At 27.5% G+C, this 18,080-nt stretch overlaps 1 protein-coding gene across 1 annotated transcript; it reads left to right on the forward strand.

Moving 5' to 3' along the window:
- Positions 1–1,965: 1,965 nt before the first annotated feature.
- On the forward strand, positions 1,966–16,989 carry LOC112690341 (protein amnionless). Its single transcript, XM_025564341.1, has 8 exons — positions 1,966–2,178; positions 2,271–2,531; positions 6,025–6,224; positions 6,846–7,095; positions 8,776–9,006; positions 9,184–9,328; positions 16,329–16,497; positions 16,811–16,989. Exons 1-8 carry the CDS (start codon positions 2,025–2,027, stop codon positions 16,916–16,918), a joined length of 1,518 nt encoding a protein of 505 aa, XP_025420126.1. The 5' UTR covers positions 1,966–2,024; the 3' UTR covers positions 16,919–16,989.
- Positions 16,990–18,080: the final 1,091 nt, after the last annotated feature.

Consider the following 18,080-nt stretch of genomic DNA (forward strand, 5'->3'; position numbering starts at 1 on the left):
TATTAAAGCACAATAAAAGAAATATAAAATAAATTGTTTTGATAACTTAATACTACTATAGTTATGGTATATATATATATATCTGATATACCCTAAAATAGTTACCAATAAGCAATTCGTAGCAACGTTCTGCAACTATATTTATTATCAAATACTTTTAATACTAAGACGATTATCTAATTTTAGTTACATTGTTATTTAAAATACTCTGCTCGTAGAGGTTTTATCAATTAGTTTATTATAAGTACATAATCTGTATAATTACTAATTTCAATAATTATTTATTATTTAATTGTATTAATGTTAAGCAGTAGTTATTGAAAATATATTATATATGGTTAAAACATAATAAAATATTAAAAAACTAGCATTTCCCGTGTAAACAAAAATATATTATACTATTTTCTGTATAACATCAATATTGATATGATATTAAAATTACAGACATTTATTTTTACTTCCGTGATGTCTTTATTTTAATGTAAATGATGTAATAAGATATTAACGTTTGCATTGTACGTCATAGTGTACTATTTTATTATAAATTTAATATGTTTGAACCTACACCAATATATAATTATAATTTATAGATCGTGTTAAGTATGTTTGAAATTAATATTTAAATTTAACATTGTTTACATTTTAAAATATTATATTTACGAACATTGTGTGTCTTAAAGATAATCCAACTCTTATATTAAATAAGAAAATATAGACATTTCTTATATAAGGTTTGCTTTATTATAAAAAAAAGACCATACTTGTATTAATATTATGAACTTGTAATTATTTTCAAATATTTATTTATTTATTAATTATTTATTTAATATGTTATTCATAATAATTTATTTACTTAGATAAAAATTAAAAAACATATATCAATAAAAACCATCAGTTATTATTATTATTATTTCATTATTACCTACCTTGAAACAAGTACAAATAATATACAAGTACATTATATTATATTAGTACAATTATAAGTATATCTAAAAAAACAATTAGTTGTACAACATTAATTCCTGGAAAATAATACATATCTACTAACAAAATATTTCAATTTTGAATTAGAATTTTAATAACTTATATTTTATTTATTGTACTGTAAACTCTATAATTTACAGTTATCCAATTTTTAAACAGTCGTAAATCATATCACTTCCATGGATTAAATTAATCAAAACGCATAAGTAAATTTACTATTTATTGTCTAAATAAACCATAAAGAAATTCTAAATGTATTAATGTTACCAACAAAACTAATGAAAATAATTGTTTATAAAATTTTACAAATAGCCTACACTCGTAAGACTGATATTTTTATTATTTACTCTGTGATTTTGTTTCATAATTAAATTTCTGTATTTATTCGGCTTGTATTATATCTAAGAAATAATTTTCTAATAAAATAAATTCGAATTTTTTAGATAGGAGCTACTTTAGATATGTTTTATTAAGAACTTTTAATGATTCTTTTTAATTTAATAAAAATAGTTCTTCCAATTGAACTATTGAAATAAATATTTCTCACAGTTATATATCATGAAAATGAGCTACTACAATTTTTAGTAATATTAATATGGCGTTTAGTTTGGTTGATTCTAAGTATCCTTAAATAAATATACTTATAGTTATTCTTTAAGATTACAATTTATGACATGTTTAATTTTCTTGTATACCTACCTATAATTATATGTCGTATATTGTAATCACTAAACAAAAAACTAATTAAAACTGATTTTTCCTCGGAGCATTCGAACAAATTAAAATGAGAATGAAATAAATATTATTCTCATGTTTATTAAACACTATTATAATATATTATATTGCATTGCCATACGTGAAACATATATTTAAATTGATTATCTCGTTTAGTCAACCGGCCACGTTTGGCATGTGTTTAACGTCAATTATTATAACGACTGGTGCATGCATGTACGATCCAAGGGGAGTACTATCATATACTACAAGGCCTAAACACCGAAGCCGACTGTTACACCCACAAGCAGCGACCGAAATGATTTATGTGTTCAGTAGATCATTTTATATGTTGCCGACTTTTAATTTTCAAACTACAGCTATATTGTACGACGGCAGAATCACTTATAAATATTACGACCCAAGAAATGCCGTGGGCGATGGTCGTGGCTGCTGCAGCGGTTCTTCTATCATTTTCAGGTCAACACACGGAGTTCGAGCACGCGAATAAGATTCAAAACGTTACTTTTTATTTTTTATTATTTTATAGCTGCATTATTATCACTTCGCAGGTACCGCTAACGGTATTATGAAACAGTGGACGCCCAACGTGGACTTCGAAGACCCTAAAAATTGGGACGCAAATCACGTCCCTTCATCCGTGGACATTACCGTGTTCCAAGAAGACACAGTTGTGCCAGTCGTCTTACCGTCCACCGGCATTGACGTTTGCGAGCTGGTGTTGCCCATCAACGGTCAATTGATTTTGGAGCCCAACGCCAACATAGTCGTTTCTACATCGTCTAAAGATGCGGGCGGGTGTACGGGACAAAGTTAGTTTTCTGACCATTCATAATACACAACACTATATAATATACGTAGTACCATCAGTGTTAAGACTTATTTAAATAAAAATATCAACTATTTATTATTTTGTATAGATGGAAAAATAAACTTAATCTACTTATATGTCTCGAGGATTTTTCAGTCCATCACCTGGTTACAACAATAATATTCAATAGTGAAAATGTGTAGTTAAATATTATTGAAAAAGTACCCATTCGTTTTTCATAATTTCGACTAACATTTACACCTTAATGCAGCGGTTCTCAAACTTTTTTTGAGTCACGCATCTCCAAAACAAATAAAAATATAATCACCTCCTAATAAAACACTTTTTTCTTATTTAAATATAATAAGTAAATTATTGTCGATCGAAAAATAAATATATAAAAGTGCAATATACAATATAAATGTTTGATTTGCGCCTTCCCTAATAAGTGCTTACGCCTTCTAAGGGAGGTTTGAGAACTGTTGTTCTAATAATTATTGACCAAATTTAGCTATTATTTAACGTAGATATATATAAATATTATTATATTGATTCACCAATAATAATCATAAATAATAATGACAACTTTTTTATATTGGCTAACAATTAACAATCATCATCATCACTTACTATTTCTTGATATACAATATTAAGATTTTCTTGAATATAAATCCTTTGATCCACGTGGAGCAATTTTCTTTTCCATCATTTTATATTAATAAATTGTAAAATATTGTGATGCACTAAATGCCCTACGGATAAACCTATTACCCATCCAAAACTAATAAGCATTCGTTAGGGGTTTTCAGCACGTTTGGTTTCACCATGGAAAGCGTCAACACTTAAATTAGATTCAGAAATAAATATATACTATCAAATTTTTAATTTTTTTTTTTTTATTATTCTAAACAAATTAAACACTTTAATATCGAAACATATTTCAAACGCATCAAACAAGTATAACAATTTTATACGTCATAGCCCTAATAATTTTTTTTTTTTTTTGATAATTTAATATAAAAATCATTACTTTTTAAAAATGTATCTAATTTTTATCTTGATGAATAATTATTATCTTTTATCTTTTATAAGATTTTTGATTTACTATCTTTATCTTTATCTAAATGAAAATATATTTATTTGAGCTCAACACTGAATACCATTGGTTTTAGAAAAACAGGTACGATATTCTATTGAAAAATTTGTCGCATCTACGAGGACGCAGTCACTAAACGTCGCTGTAAACGTTTTAATTTAAGTTGATAAAAACAAAATTTAAAAAATAGAGAAAATCACTATTTCTTTTTTTCTATGCAAACAATTACAGTCTCAGTCTAGTGGTTACGTTACATATTACTAATTTTTGGAAGCATTTCTCTGGAACCCCACTTTTGAATTTTGAAACGAAACCAAGAGCCTTTTTTGTGCATGATTTTAGCTGATTTTTGCTGATTTGTGCTAAATACCTCAACATTTGTGCTTTTGAACTTTTCGAAATAAAAACGTTTTTCTTAGGGGGCGCTGGAAAGTAGTTATACGAACTTTCGAAATTTATAATAATCAACAAGCCATATTTTCAGTTAAAATAATTTATGTTTAGTTATTCTGAAAACCCATTTTGGTCGTATGAAGATTTTTTTATTACTATTCACTATTGAATTTCAACGCTTAAGTTATAAATAACATTTCTGATATTGTTTTAATATATTTTTTTTATAATACTTTCCCATTTATTTGATATTGTTATATAATAGTTTATATAAATGTATTACAGAACAATTACATTTTTTTTTTAATTATTATTACATTATTGACATTTTTATTTTCTTATTTTTATGTGAATTAGTGCTTAACATATGATAGTAGAGATATTTACATTGAAAAAAGTAAAATATGTTGTTATGAAAAAATTAATTTATTTTTAATATTGACTATAATGTGTCCATACAAAATATGACATAGTATAATCGATTGTATAATTATAGTATAATATATACATAAACCATAATAATTGCTTTGAATAATTCACAGAAAATTGGGGTAAAGATTCTATTGTATTACTATATCAAAACAAATAAATACAATATTAGTAATATATAATTAGTGCTAACATTTACCCAGTACCTCCGAAGAAAAATTATTGTATCTCAAAAAGTTTCAAAGCACGAATCTTGAGACTTTTAGCAAAAATCATCACAAATGGTGCACAAAAAAAAAACTCTTAGTTTCGTTTCAAAATTCAAAAGTGGGAGTGCCAAGGAAATATTTCTCTAATTTTTTCAATGAGATGGAGTATTTGTACATTATAAAATCAACGGTCATACTAATTTTCAAGAGATAATAACCAAAGATAATCCTTATTTTCATAAAAAATATTATAATGTTATCAAGGGAAAATAACTTTAACCTACAATGTTCTTTTTTTGTAGTTGTAATGTATATAGTATAAAGAATTATGAATGAAGTATTCGAGAAAAAAACAATAAAATGGCAGTTATAAAGAGAATAGTACATGCGTGCACCATTGTACCTTACTCGCTCCATACAATAGGTTAAAGATAATAATTTTCATGCAGAATAGTAAAATATATATTTATATATATGAAACCGCATATTATCTTTATACTTTTATTAGAAGAAGACTTGTTTATGGGTAAATTTATTAATAATAAATAATACTGTTCCGCATATAAGTATATGGTCATCAATGTTTTAGAGTATTTTTTTTTTTTTTTAGCATAAAATAAGTATTTGGAAAGAAGTGCCGAGGTCATACTGTATATACACTAATTAATTTTTAGAAAATATGTATGATGAAATAAGTAAAGTTAGTAGTAAATGTGTGAGAATTATAAAAAAAAGCTAAATAACTAATTTTAGTGTACTATAATGGTAGCACATATGTATAGATTTTTTTTTGTATGTTTAATAAAATAATATTAATTTAATATTTACGATAAAACTATGAGAAACGTCTTGAAAACGAATTTTTAAGAATTTGTAACGTTTACCTTTATAAAAATAAATATTATAAAACATTAAAATATAGTTTTGAATAATTTAAGTTTGTTAAAATATGTTTTTTGTTTAGTTTAATATTGATCGTATTCATTGAAATAAATTAGGATATAAGAATATCCCTATAATGCGAGTTATTTTTAGACATCAAATTTTAACTTATCATTATTTATAATAAAATTTACGGTGGCAACCTCATAATTTATTAAGTTATAGTTATGCATTTGGTCTATGAATTCAATGAATTATCTCCCGAATAATATTAAAAATATTACAACTACAATTTATATGAATAACCTTTTTAAATTTAAAAATATTATAATAAACAATTCCAAAATAATAACTACTTACTATTTTGAGATTTAACTAATTTTTACTTCATAATCTATTAAAATAAATGATAAATTAATGAAATCTGTTTATTATCACGACTGATTTATTTACATAGTCTTTTTTTTTTAATATATTATACATAGCTGTGAAATTCAAACGAAACACCCCTATGGAATGGGTCGATCCGGATAATTGGTCAAATGATAATATTACTCAAGCAACGCCACACGTAGAACGAATACCATGTGAACACGACACCGTAACATTTAATCCTGGTAACTCATTTTCAATCATAGTACCAAATGTTCCGATAAATATTGGATCTATGAAGTTTGGAAATCAAGTAAGCGCACAAATATTATAACTATTAAATAACCTACTAGTTAAAAAATTTAGTTTCATTGCTTGCATATATATGTAAATTTACATTGCTATCTTCTATCTATTATATAATAATTATATACTGTACTGAAAATTAAGTTTGTAATAAGGGCACCTGCCTGTATATATAAACATATTTAACAAATTAATATCAACTCTTCAAACGATAATGCATTAAGCTTAACAATTTAAATCAATTGGTTTGTATTTGTTATTAGATTTAAATGTCCTTTAAAATATTGTTAATTATTTAAGTTAAATTATTGCTATAACACGACGTCAAAACTAGAATTTTATTGCAATAGAATTAAATAGAATTGGAGAAAGTTGAAACGTTTATCAATCGGCAAACAACAATATTTATTTAATGTCATATAATTGTTATTTGTCATTCTAAAATTACACATGATTTGTTGTTGAAATAATTCAATACAATTGTACAAATACGATATTAATGATTGAATATAAATAATACATTATCAATATACTCGTATTATTATAATCTTCAGATTTATATAATAGCCAATAATATTTAATAGTATTATTTTTATTTTTAATAAATGCATAATGATTGTGGATTTAGACTTTTAGTCAAGATGAACTCAATGAGTTTCTTTTGACGGATATTGGAGATCAAGAATTAAAGAGCTCTTCTCTCAACAATGATGTAGCCATTACATTAACGTCTACGTCCTGCGATGATTATACAGGGTGTGAGTGCGGCACTCAGCATCTTTTAGAATATGTATGCAAAGTGGCTTCCAAAAATTGCAATAATAAATTAGGTTGTATAAGTCCAGTGAAACCAATTGGCCATTGCTGTTTAATTTGCGGTAAGATTTATAATGACACTACATCAGTGGCGGATCCAGTGCTTATTTTTTTTTTGAGGGGGAAGAAAGTGGAAAAAAATTTACAGCATTAGTTTAGTTCAATATTAATCTAAGGCTAGTAACTTATTAGAGTTTGCATGTTTTTTAATAATCATTTAAAACATAGCTAAGTCAAATAGACATTTGTTTCATAATCATACAAGATTATTTACAATTTTTAGTTGCATATGCAATAATGTCCCTTTGCCCCCTGGATCTGCCACTGCACTACATACTAAATAATAATACAATAATTTAGTTTAAATTTAACTGTATTTTATTTCAAATTAGTTAAAATTACATTTTAAGAATTTTAAAAACAAATTTGAATTTATAATTGAATTGCAATTCTCAAATATATAATTTAAAACCAAGAAATAATTTTAATTACAGATATAAAAATTATGTTATTTAAAGCGTGACAATAATAATCAAACTTGTAATAGAAAAATGTACTGTATGTAAAGCCGGATCTATAGGAAAGCCGGGAATTTAACAAGGACATAAAATATTCCAAATTATGAAGGGTGTAATTTTTTTAATTACAGGCCTTGTAAACAAAAAATTAAATTTATTTTGAAAAATGTTTTACTACTAAAATGTACATATAAAAATATAAAAAATGTAAATATTTTCGAATTAGCCTTAATTGTAATACAGATGACAACAGATTAAATATAATAAATCGATACTGTAATATTGAGCACAATTCGTGGGAATTTTTTTTTTAAACTTTGATAGAAAGCCGATGTGATCTATGAACATGACGCTCTCGCGAGACATCGTTGCACATCGTAATCGAATAATAACGATAATAACATATTTTAAACTCATTTTAATTTTCTGTCAGGATTTGAATTAGTTGAAAAATATACTGATTAAAGCAGCAATAGGTTTACCAATAAAACATGATAATGATTTAAAATTTTCAGAATTAACTGAAAAAGTTGTTGATTTTAACTAGTTTTCATAACTGATCATATCATCCAATCAAATCTAAACACATTAGAAATATTACATGAGTATTCAATGACAGATATTTTTCATAATATTAGTATTGTAATCCGCATTTACTTTATATTGCCAGGTAGTATCACAAAATGTGACCGTAGCCTTAGTAATTTCAAATTAATTAAAACATATCTTCGATCCGGAATTGGCCAAAATAAGCTCACACATTTATCGTTATTATCAATCGAAAAAGAATACAATTGACTAGATGAAATCAAAATAAATCAAGTTTTAAGTGGTTTAAATAAGCAATGTTTGTACTTGCATATTTTTTAAATAAATAAAAGTTATTTATCATACTCTACTCGTACATATTTATTGTTTTGAAAATTTGGGTACATTTGTTTATATTCTCTGGTGTAAAAAATTCCTAGAACCAGCCTAACTATATTAACGACCACGATTAATACACATAAACATTTGTGATCGAGTTTAAAATTATTTTTTACTTAATTTGTTCTTGTTCAATACAAGTGATGCAAATATTTAAATGAAAATAAAAAAATATAACTAATTTTTTATTTATTATGTTCTAAATACATAATTATACTATTAAAAGGCAATATTCCCATTAACTGATTCCATAATTTTTTATTAAAGACTTTCAGGTTCATATTTTTATTTTTTTAGGAGCTTACTTTTTATTAAATTACGACCCAAGAGTTTTTAATAGTCAAAAGTTCAACGAAGAATTTGAAAAGGACATGGAAAAAATTAGATCAAAATATGAAAATCATCAAATTATTATTCATATGAGTAAACTATTGAATGGAAGAAATCAAATTGTTTTAGTAGGTGGTACAAAATATGAGGACGAAATAAATGAAATCGCTATAACTATGAAATCAATACTAAGTTCTTGTAAGTTTTTAGTTAATATAATTTTTAATTATATCTTTGTTCTTAATAACTTTTTTTAAGTATTATATATACCTGTTACTCTTACTTATTAATTAAAATTAAACATTAACTTAAAATTATACATTCAACTAAACATTATTTTGAAATTATTTTATATTATTATAACACGTTTTATAGATAAGGGTATCACTGATGTAAAAATGTTTGACTCTGGACTATCATACAACGTAGATGGTATGACATATGGTCAAATTGCTCTCACTACCTTCATGGTCATCATTGTATGCATGCTGACAATTATTTTTTACTACACCAATAACTGGTAAATATCATAATTTTCTAAAGAAAACTTGTAATCAAATTTTTATTTATGACGATTTGTATAATGTGCATTTTAAATACTTAATACCAAGGCTGGGCAAGTAACGATTTTTTTAACTCGTTTAGTTAAGTTATTTTAAAATAATAAAGTTAAGTTGAATTAAAAGTTACTTATATTTTTTCGTTAACTAATTATGTTAAAAGTTAACTTTGAAAAAAAAAAGTAACTTATCTTAGTTTAAAGTTAAAATTTTCTAATTTGCAAAATTAAAAATTGCACACATAATATTAGTATTTTTATGCTTAAGAAAATTACTAGGAAAATTTAAAATGATACATAAAAGTATTAACTAATTAATAACTATTAATAACTAATTAATTAATAAAGAAATAATAAACTTTCACAGAAATATAATAAGCCAATAAAGTTATAAACTAATAACAATATATTATAAATTCTAACGATATGTGAACAGACCACATGCTAGTTGAATAATGAAATTAAACTGGAAATTATACCACAGTTGTTTTGTAATTAATCCCCCATCGACACTCGCTCTCATAATATTTACTATTTTTACAGAATATTCTTAGGATTTTCATAGGTTTATAGTGTTTATACAATAACAATGTTATAAAAATATAATAGTAAAATATAGCCCATATAATGATTATTAAAGTTATTTTTCATATTATTTTCGTCTACATGAAATTCATATTAAAATAGTAAATTATAAATATACCAAAAACCTCATTTAATAATTTACATTATTCTTGCACTAAAATTAACTTAATTTAGATACTTTTAAATAAAATTAAGTTAATATTAACACGTTAATCCTAAAAAAAAGTAACGAGTTAATTAACTTAATTAAAATTAACTTAATGTTTTAACTTAATTTTAACTTTTAACTCGTTTATGCCCAGCTTAATACACTACATTAAACTGAGTGTCCACCATGCTTATATCTTCATAATACCGTTTTTCAAATTGTTATGTCCATAATTTCGGACTACTAAATACAAAATGTTTTTTTTCGAAACTGTATTTTCATAAAAATATCATTTTTTGAGCTAAAGTATTATCAATTATAACTAAATATTTATTTAGGTATACATTTTTAGTACTTAAATAAAATATCTAATTTATTCCTAATATAGATAATAATGATAGTAATAACAATAAGTAATAATCTTATATATAAAAATCCCGTGTCACTGTGTTTGTCCGGAATGAACTTCGAAACTAATGAACCAATCATGATGAAATTTTTTACACCGTATGTAATTTGGTCCAACTTAGAAGATAGGATAGTTTTCATCTCAAATATTTTAATATATTAATTCTTTTATAAGTTTATATACTTATGTATAATTGCATGGTGTACTTCGGTTATTCCCGCGACCGATCGCGATACTATCTACATAGTTACCTTTAACTTGACCTTTTTTCTACTGTATGTGTTTTATCGTCGGTGGCGTGTAGATATGAATAAAAGATAGGATAGTTTTTATCTCGATTAAGGCCCTCAATATATTTGCATTGCAATAATTGTGAAAAAATAAAGTTATAGAATTTTCTAGAAAGATCCACAATGTTTGAAAATAGGGAGTGATGTCGTATAAAATGTTCTCAAAAGCAGCTTCGTTCTAGAAATTTCAACCTTCAAAGGTATAAAATGCGAAGTTCGGTACGTCGTATTCATCAGTATTATTCAGTGAAGTGTAAGTGTAGTGAAGTTTCTATTGAAGACCTTGAACCATTTAAATGAAGTAAGTACAACATTTTATTTATTATCCGCATTTTTGGAGTTAGACGTTCGCGGTTATGGCTACGCCTCCATTTCCCGTGTGCTTAGCAGCGTTCCGTATGAAATTTTACCTCGAAGAGACGAGGAAGGGATCCTTGGTGCTTTTGGAGTTGGTTTTTTTTTTTTTTTTTAAACGTGTAAGTATACATTTTATTATTCTTATTTGTTTTTAGTAAAATGCCGCCAAAAAAGTTTAATGCGAATAGCATTGAGGCAAGACGCAAACGTGTTGTAAGACATCATGAATCGGCTGAAGAAATTGTTGCAAGAAACGCAGCTCAAAAAATCGGGGCAGCACAGAGTCATGCTCAAGAATCTCGAGAGCAACATGATGAACGTTTGTGACAAAAAACTTTGAGAACAAAAGCAGTGCGTGAACAGTATATATACACATTTAGAGCCCGAGAGCGAGAAAGACAGCATACCAACCGCATATTAACCCGTGTATCATTTTTTCATCTTACGTTCGAATATGCTCCAGACATTAATTACTCTGCACATTCTATTATTGCAATTAGTGCAATGAACAAAGTATGTCAATATTGTCAGGCGATAAAATTCCGCAATGAAGCAACTGGCATGTGTTGCGCATCAGAAAAAGTGGTACTGTTACCTCTTTCCACTCCACCGGAAACTTTACAATCTTTTCTTGCTGGAAAATCATATGATTCAAAATTGTTTTTGCGCAAGACACAGAAATTTAATTCCTGCTTTCAAATGTCGTCATTCAGGGCAATCGAAATTTGCGATCTCAAACATGATGGACGTAATTTTGAAACCACATTCAAAATACAAGGCTAGGTGTATCATATGATTGGGTCGTTGTTACTGATGCCTAATGATGACCCGAAGTTTCTCCAAATCTATTTTATGGGCAGTTATGAAAAACGCGTGACAGCTCGGTGCCAGTATAATTTTATCGAACAAGCAGAAGAGAGAGCAATTGTAGAATTGTTGGAATTTTTTTTCGAAAGTTGTAATCAACTTATTCAATTTTTTAAAAGAGTGTCACCGCAATCAAGAAATTATGACTATCAAATTATCATTAAAGAATACTAGCAGGTTCAATGCGCCTACTGTAGACGAAGTTGTTGTTATTATGGTCGGTGATCAAGTTGACAACAGAGCCATCAAAATCACACGTCGAAACAGCACTGTGAGTATAATTTCGGACCTACACCATTTGTATGACGCACTAAAATATCGATTGATATTCTGGCAAGGATAGAATGAATATCACATCAACATCAAACAGTATGATCCAGTTACTGATCAATTCAGTGTTTAATTATTTAAATTTTGTAAGAAATATTTAATTTCTTATTTTTACAGGTAATGAAACTAATAAAAAAGTTAGTTCAATGCGCTATTACGCGCACCGATTGATGATTAGACTTCATCAAGACAACTATAACCTTCGATATCGTCAGCTGTACCATCAATACGTTGTGGATATGTACGCTAAGATCGAAAGCGAACGTTTGCGATTTATTCGATTCAACTAGGCTAAATTACGATCGGAGGAATACAACCACTTACGAGATGCTGTTATCGGAAACATCGATGAAAATTTATACATCAATGATATTGGTAATGCATTTATTTTACCTTCAAGCTATATCGGCCGTCCACGGAATATGCTGGAATACATACAAGATGCGATGACTTACATACGAAATTATGGTCGTCCAGATTTATTCATTACTTCTACATGTAATCCAAATTGGAAGGAAATACAAAATTTGCTCTTACCAGATCAACAGTCAATACATCGTCATTATATCATTGCACGTGTATTTAAACAAAAGTTAAAATCCTTGGTTGATTTAATTGTTAAATATTCGGTTTTCGGTAAAACACGTTGATGACTATAATCGATTGAGTGGCAAAAGCGTGGCTTGCCTCATGCTCACATTTTGATTTGGCTTTAAACAAAAATCTGTCCAGAAGAAATTGATCAAATAATTTCAGCAGAAATTCCAGATCCATTAATTGATCAAGAATTATTTGATATTGTTATCAGTCACATGATCCATGGACCATGTGGTGCTTTTAACATGACATCGCCATGCATGGAAAATGGAAAATGTAAGAAACGTTTCCCAAAGCAATATACAAATGATACTATTACGAATATCGATAGGTATCCATTGTGTCGCCGAAGAAACGCAGAAATGGTAGCCACACTTTCACAATGCGAATATTAAATTTTACAAATCAAGTTGAAATTGACAATCAATGGGTGGTATCATACTCACCATTCCTTTCAAAAACGTATAATGCTCATATTAATGTCGAGTTTTACAGTTCTATGTATTCCATTAAGTATATTCACAAATACATTAATAAATGCAGTAATTTAGCCATATTTGAAGTTCAAAAAATAAATAAAAATGATGAAATAGCACGACACCAGATGGGTAGATACATCAGCAGTAACGAAGCAATCTGGCATAATTTTAGTTTTTCCATACACGAAAGAGATCCTTCTGTCCAGTATCATATAGCACATCTTGAAAACGTTCAACGTGTTTATTTCACTGAAGAAAATGTTTTCCAAAGAGCACTGGAGCCATCAAAAACGACACTAACTGAATTTTTCGCATTGTGTCGAAAATCTGATGTTTTCGGTCAATTTGCAAAAACATTATTATATTCTGATGTTCCACGCTACTTTGTATGGAACAAATCAGGTAAAAAATGAAATCCACATAAACAAGAAGAACCACATTCTTCAATCGCGGGCATATTCAAAGCCAAGGCTCATGGAAGACTTTACACAGTACATCCAAAACAACGTGAATGCTTCTTTTTATGTTTGTTGATGGTGAATGTTCCCGGACCAACGTCTTTTGAATTTTTGCGAACAGTTAATGGTCGAGTGTTCAATACTTATCAAGATGCGTGTCATGAGTTGAAATTGCTGAAAGACAACAATCACTGGGACCTGACACTTGCTGATGCAGCGTTGACATTAACGCCAAATAGTATTCGACAGTTTGCAATTATTTTGACGACATGTAATCCAGCCGAATCATCAACTCTGTGGGACAAATATAAAAACTATATGACTGAAGACGTACTGCACCAAGTTAAACAAACAAACCAATGTTCAAATATAGATTTCACACAGCAGATGTATAATGAAGCACTAATTTTGATCGAGGGTCTATGTATTTTAATTTCTAATTTGCCACTTAATCATTATAGTATATTCACCTGTTCGCTCGGCCACTGACTTAGTTAACAATGATTTACAACGAGAAAAACAGTATAACGATGTTAACTTAGCTATAATTATTGAGAATAAAGAACCATTACTGACGGCTGAACAAAAAATAATTTATAATCGGATTATTCTAACTGTTGATGCTGAACAAGGTGACTTTTTTTTTTGGGCTGCGCCAGGTGGAATCGAAAAGACATTTTTAATATCGTTGATCCTTGCAAAGATACGGTCGCAACAGAAAATTGCATTGGCAATTGCTTCATCAGTCATTGCTGCCACTTTGTTAGATGGTGGACGAACGGCATATTCAGCATTCAAGCTGCCATTAGACATTCATTACAAACCAAACACAATGTGTAACATTAAAAAAAACAAGCGAAATAGCTTCAGTGTTGCAAAAGAATTCAATCATAATCTGGTATAAATGTACCATGGTTCATAATCATTCACTTGAAGAATCACATAAAACGATGCAAGATTTAATCGACAACGATAAACTTTTTGGTGGTACTGTCCTACTACTATCTAGTGATTTCCAACAGACATTGTCAGTCATTCCTTGCTCTACTTATGCCTATGAGATTAACGCATGTTTAAAACAATCGTTTTTATGGCGAAATATCGAAACACTTCAATTGACCATTAACATGCGAGTACAATTACAAAATGATCCATCGGCAAAAATATTTTTTCAACAATTGCTGGATATTGGAAACAGTAAAATAAAACTGCATTCAAATACACAATGCATCAAATTGCCAGACAATTTTTGCAATGTAGTGCAGAAAAAAAATGAACTAATTAAGAATGTCTTCCCGGATATACTGAATAATTACTTGGATCAAAATTGACTAAGTCAACGTGCTATTTTATCATAAAAAAAATGATGATGTTGATAAAATTAACTTTCAGATACAACAGATATTACCATATGATTTGATGTCTTTTAAATCAATTGACACTACTGCCGATGAAAACGAAACAGTAAATTTTCCCACTGAATTTTTAAAGTCTTTGGATATACCAGCTACCACACAATCTTCGATTGAAGATTGGTTCACCAATTATTCTTTTGCATGATTTGTATCCACCTAGACTATACAACGGTACACGTTTAGTAATCAAAAGGATCACCGGAAATGTTCTTGAAGCAACTATTTTGACTGGGAAGTTTAAAGGAGAAATTGTGCATTTGCCAAGTATTTCAATGATTCTATCAGAATCTCCTATACTAATTAAAAGACTTAAATTTTCTATTCGTTTGGCATTCGCAATGACCATAAATAAGTCTCAAAGACAAACAATGTCCATTTGTGGCTTGGACTTGGAAAATCCATGTTTTTCCCATGAGCAACTACATGTTGAATGCCCACGTGTGGGGAAGCCATCAAATCTATTTAAACTAGCAAAAGACAGATTAATCAAAAATATTGTACACCAATTAGTTCTTAGTTAAACTAAAATTATTATTATAATTATATAAATTGTTATAATTCAAATTAATATAAGTCATTAAATAGTTTAAAATGTACATCATTCATCATTTAAAAAAATTATATTTGTTTATGTTATCAATAAAAAACTTTGTAATTTACTCATTCATTGCAGACTATGTTCTATCCTTAATCTCGTGGGTTATTATTAGTGACATTATATGAATATTAATTTGACATACTCAATAGTTTACTATACGCTATGATCTCCGAAACCACTAATAAACTAAAAATAAAAATAATATTTTCTCATACATAATAACAATAATACACGGCCTACGAAAATGCCAAAAATCAAACTAATACGCGGGCAACGCCGTGCCGGGACAGCTAGTTAATTATATATTTTAATAAACAAACATTATATTTTAATGGAGACAAGTACCGTGTATAATATAATATTGTGTACATTTCATAATCAAATATATATATACATATACTAATAAACAATCAATTTTTTTATTACAGGTTTTTGTTACTATTCAGCTCCGAATCTACTATTGTAGGACCTGTATTCGTTAAATTTGAAAATGAAACCAATGATGTAGAACTAATCACCGAAAACAAACCTTTGCAACGTAAATCTTCGTTTAACAACCCTACTTATACCGCTGTGGAAAATTTGTCTCAATCACAAGTTAGTTTAAAATTCAAAAAGTAATTGTATATAATTCAGTAGTCATCACATAAATAATATCGTTGAAATACGATCAATTAAATACTGACATGAAATTTACCTAAAATATTTTCGTCAGTTTTTCAAGTCCTTGAAAAACTACTTAGAAATTCATATTACAATATACTTAACATAGCACTTTCATCTTTAAATAGGATTATAAAACAATATGAAATATGTATTATATCTGAAATAATAATAATAATCACAACTAAAAATATATATATATGTATATAATTTAGTCATAGTTGTATAGTCATGTTGTAATTTTTAGACATTCAATGGAATTTCGCCATATTCAAATGTATCAACAATGGCCATGAAAAATGACCCCATGGATGTAGAGTTGAAAGAAAGAAGTGAAAACGAATTCAAAGACTAAAATATTATTAATTGGTTTAATTGTAAAAATAATTATTTTATTCTTCAATTGATGATTTATTCAAATTATTCGAGAACAACTAAATAAAATATATTTTTGTTTTTATCGTTAGTGTTTTCATTAATTTTATTGTGTGCAGTTTAAAAACAATTTTAGTTTAAATATAAAAACAATTATTTTCATTAAAAAATTGTATTGCGTAGGTATCTACGACGCGAGTTTTTTAACTATTATATTTGCACGTATCATATTTCAGGACATCCTGTTTTTAATTTGTTTTACCGTTTACAAAGAGTCCTGTAGTAATAGCCTGCGGACTGATATAGCTCAATATTTATTATTTTCATTACAATCATCGAAACATGATTATCCCCGAGGACTTGGTGTACTTACCTATATGGATATAGAAAAATCATAAATAACAACGAAAATACTATATAGAATACAGTGCGTACTTATATGTGTAAACACATGCCTACATGCTACTACTAATAATAATATCCGCTACGATACGTAAATACTATACTTAAAAATACGAACAATTTGCATAGTAATGCGAAACTTACAAAGGTTTGTACCCTATTATTTAAACATACATTTTTCACCTGAGGGATCTAAATACTATTGGTAAGTCATTGTAAACACTTTCTCAAAGTCACACCGTAGCATCGCTCCAGCAAGATCAACAACCTAATAAAATATGGTGAACGATTGCAATCTTATACAAATATTGATTTAACAGCAAATTATATTATTTATTATTTTAATTAATAATTTCACCTCTACAATTTCTAGTCTGTAAGTTCATGGAATTCCGATTGATATCTAATATTTTATATTTCCCTCACATTATGAATAATGAAAAAGTGACAATGTTTGCCAATTATTTTTTAAATGTGTACTGTCTTCAACTATTATTTAGTGTATGCTTCAAAAAAATAGTTCAGGAACTTTATTAAATTATTGAATTTTTCATTTTAGTCTTATAATGTATTATAATACTTCTATTATTTTATTTACATATTTCATTTATATTTTTATTAAAATGAGTATTGATGAATTGATTGAATTTCATAATTTTGAAAATTTACAGGCATATTGGGGGAAGGGCTTATTTGAGTTGATACCATAGAGGGAGCAAAACTAATTTTTCTTCAATACA

The sequence above is a fragment of the Sipha flava genome, unplaced genomic scaffold (genome assembly GCF_003268045.1).
Source record: "Sipha flava isolate LNK unplaced genomic scaffold, YSA_version1 49_pilon_pilon, whole genome shotgun sequence".
In the NCBI taxonomy this organism is placed as follows: Eukaryota; Metazoa; Arthropoda; class Insecta; order Hemiptera; family Aphididae; genus Sipha; species Sipha flava.

What these genes read in the sequence shown, in the direction of transcription:
- LOC112690341 (XM_025564341.1), top strand. Translation starts at nt 2,025, where the DNA reads ATGTGTTCAGTAGATCATTTTATATGTTGCCGACTTTTAATTTTCAAA. An exon ending in GGTTCTTCTATCATTTTCAG is followed by an intron (nt 2,179 to 2,270) that starts GTCAACACACGG and finishes ATCACTTCGCAG; the next exon opens with GTACCGCTAACGGTATTATG. An exon ending in GAAATCAATACTAAGTTCTT is followed by an intron (nt 9,007 to 9,183) that starts GTAAGTTTTTAG and finishes CACGTTTTATAG; the next exon opens with ATAAGGGTATCACTGATGTA.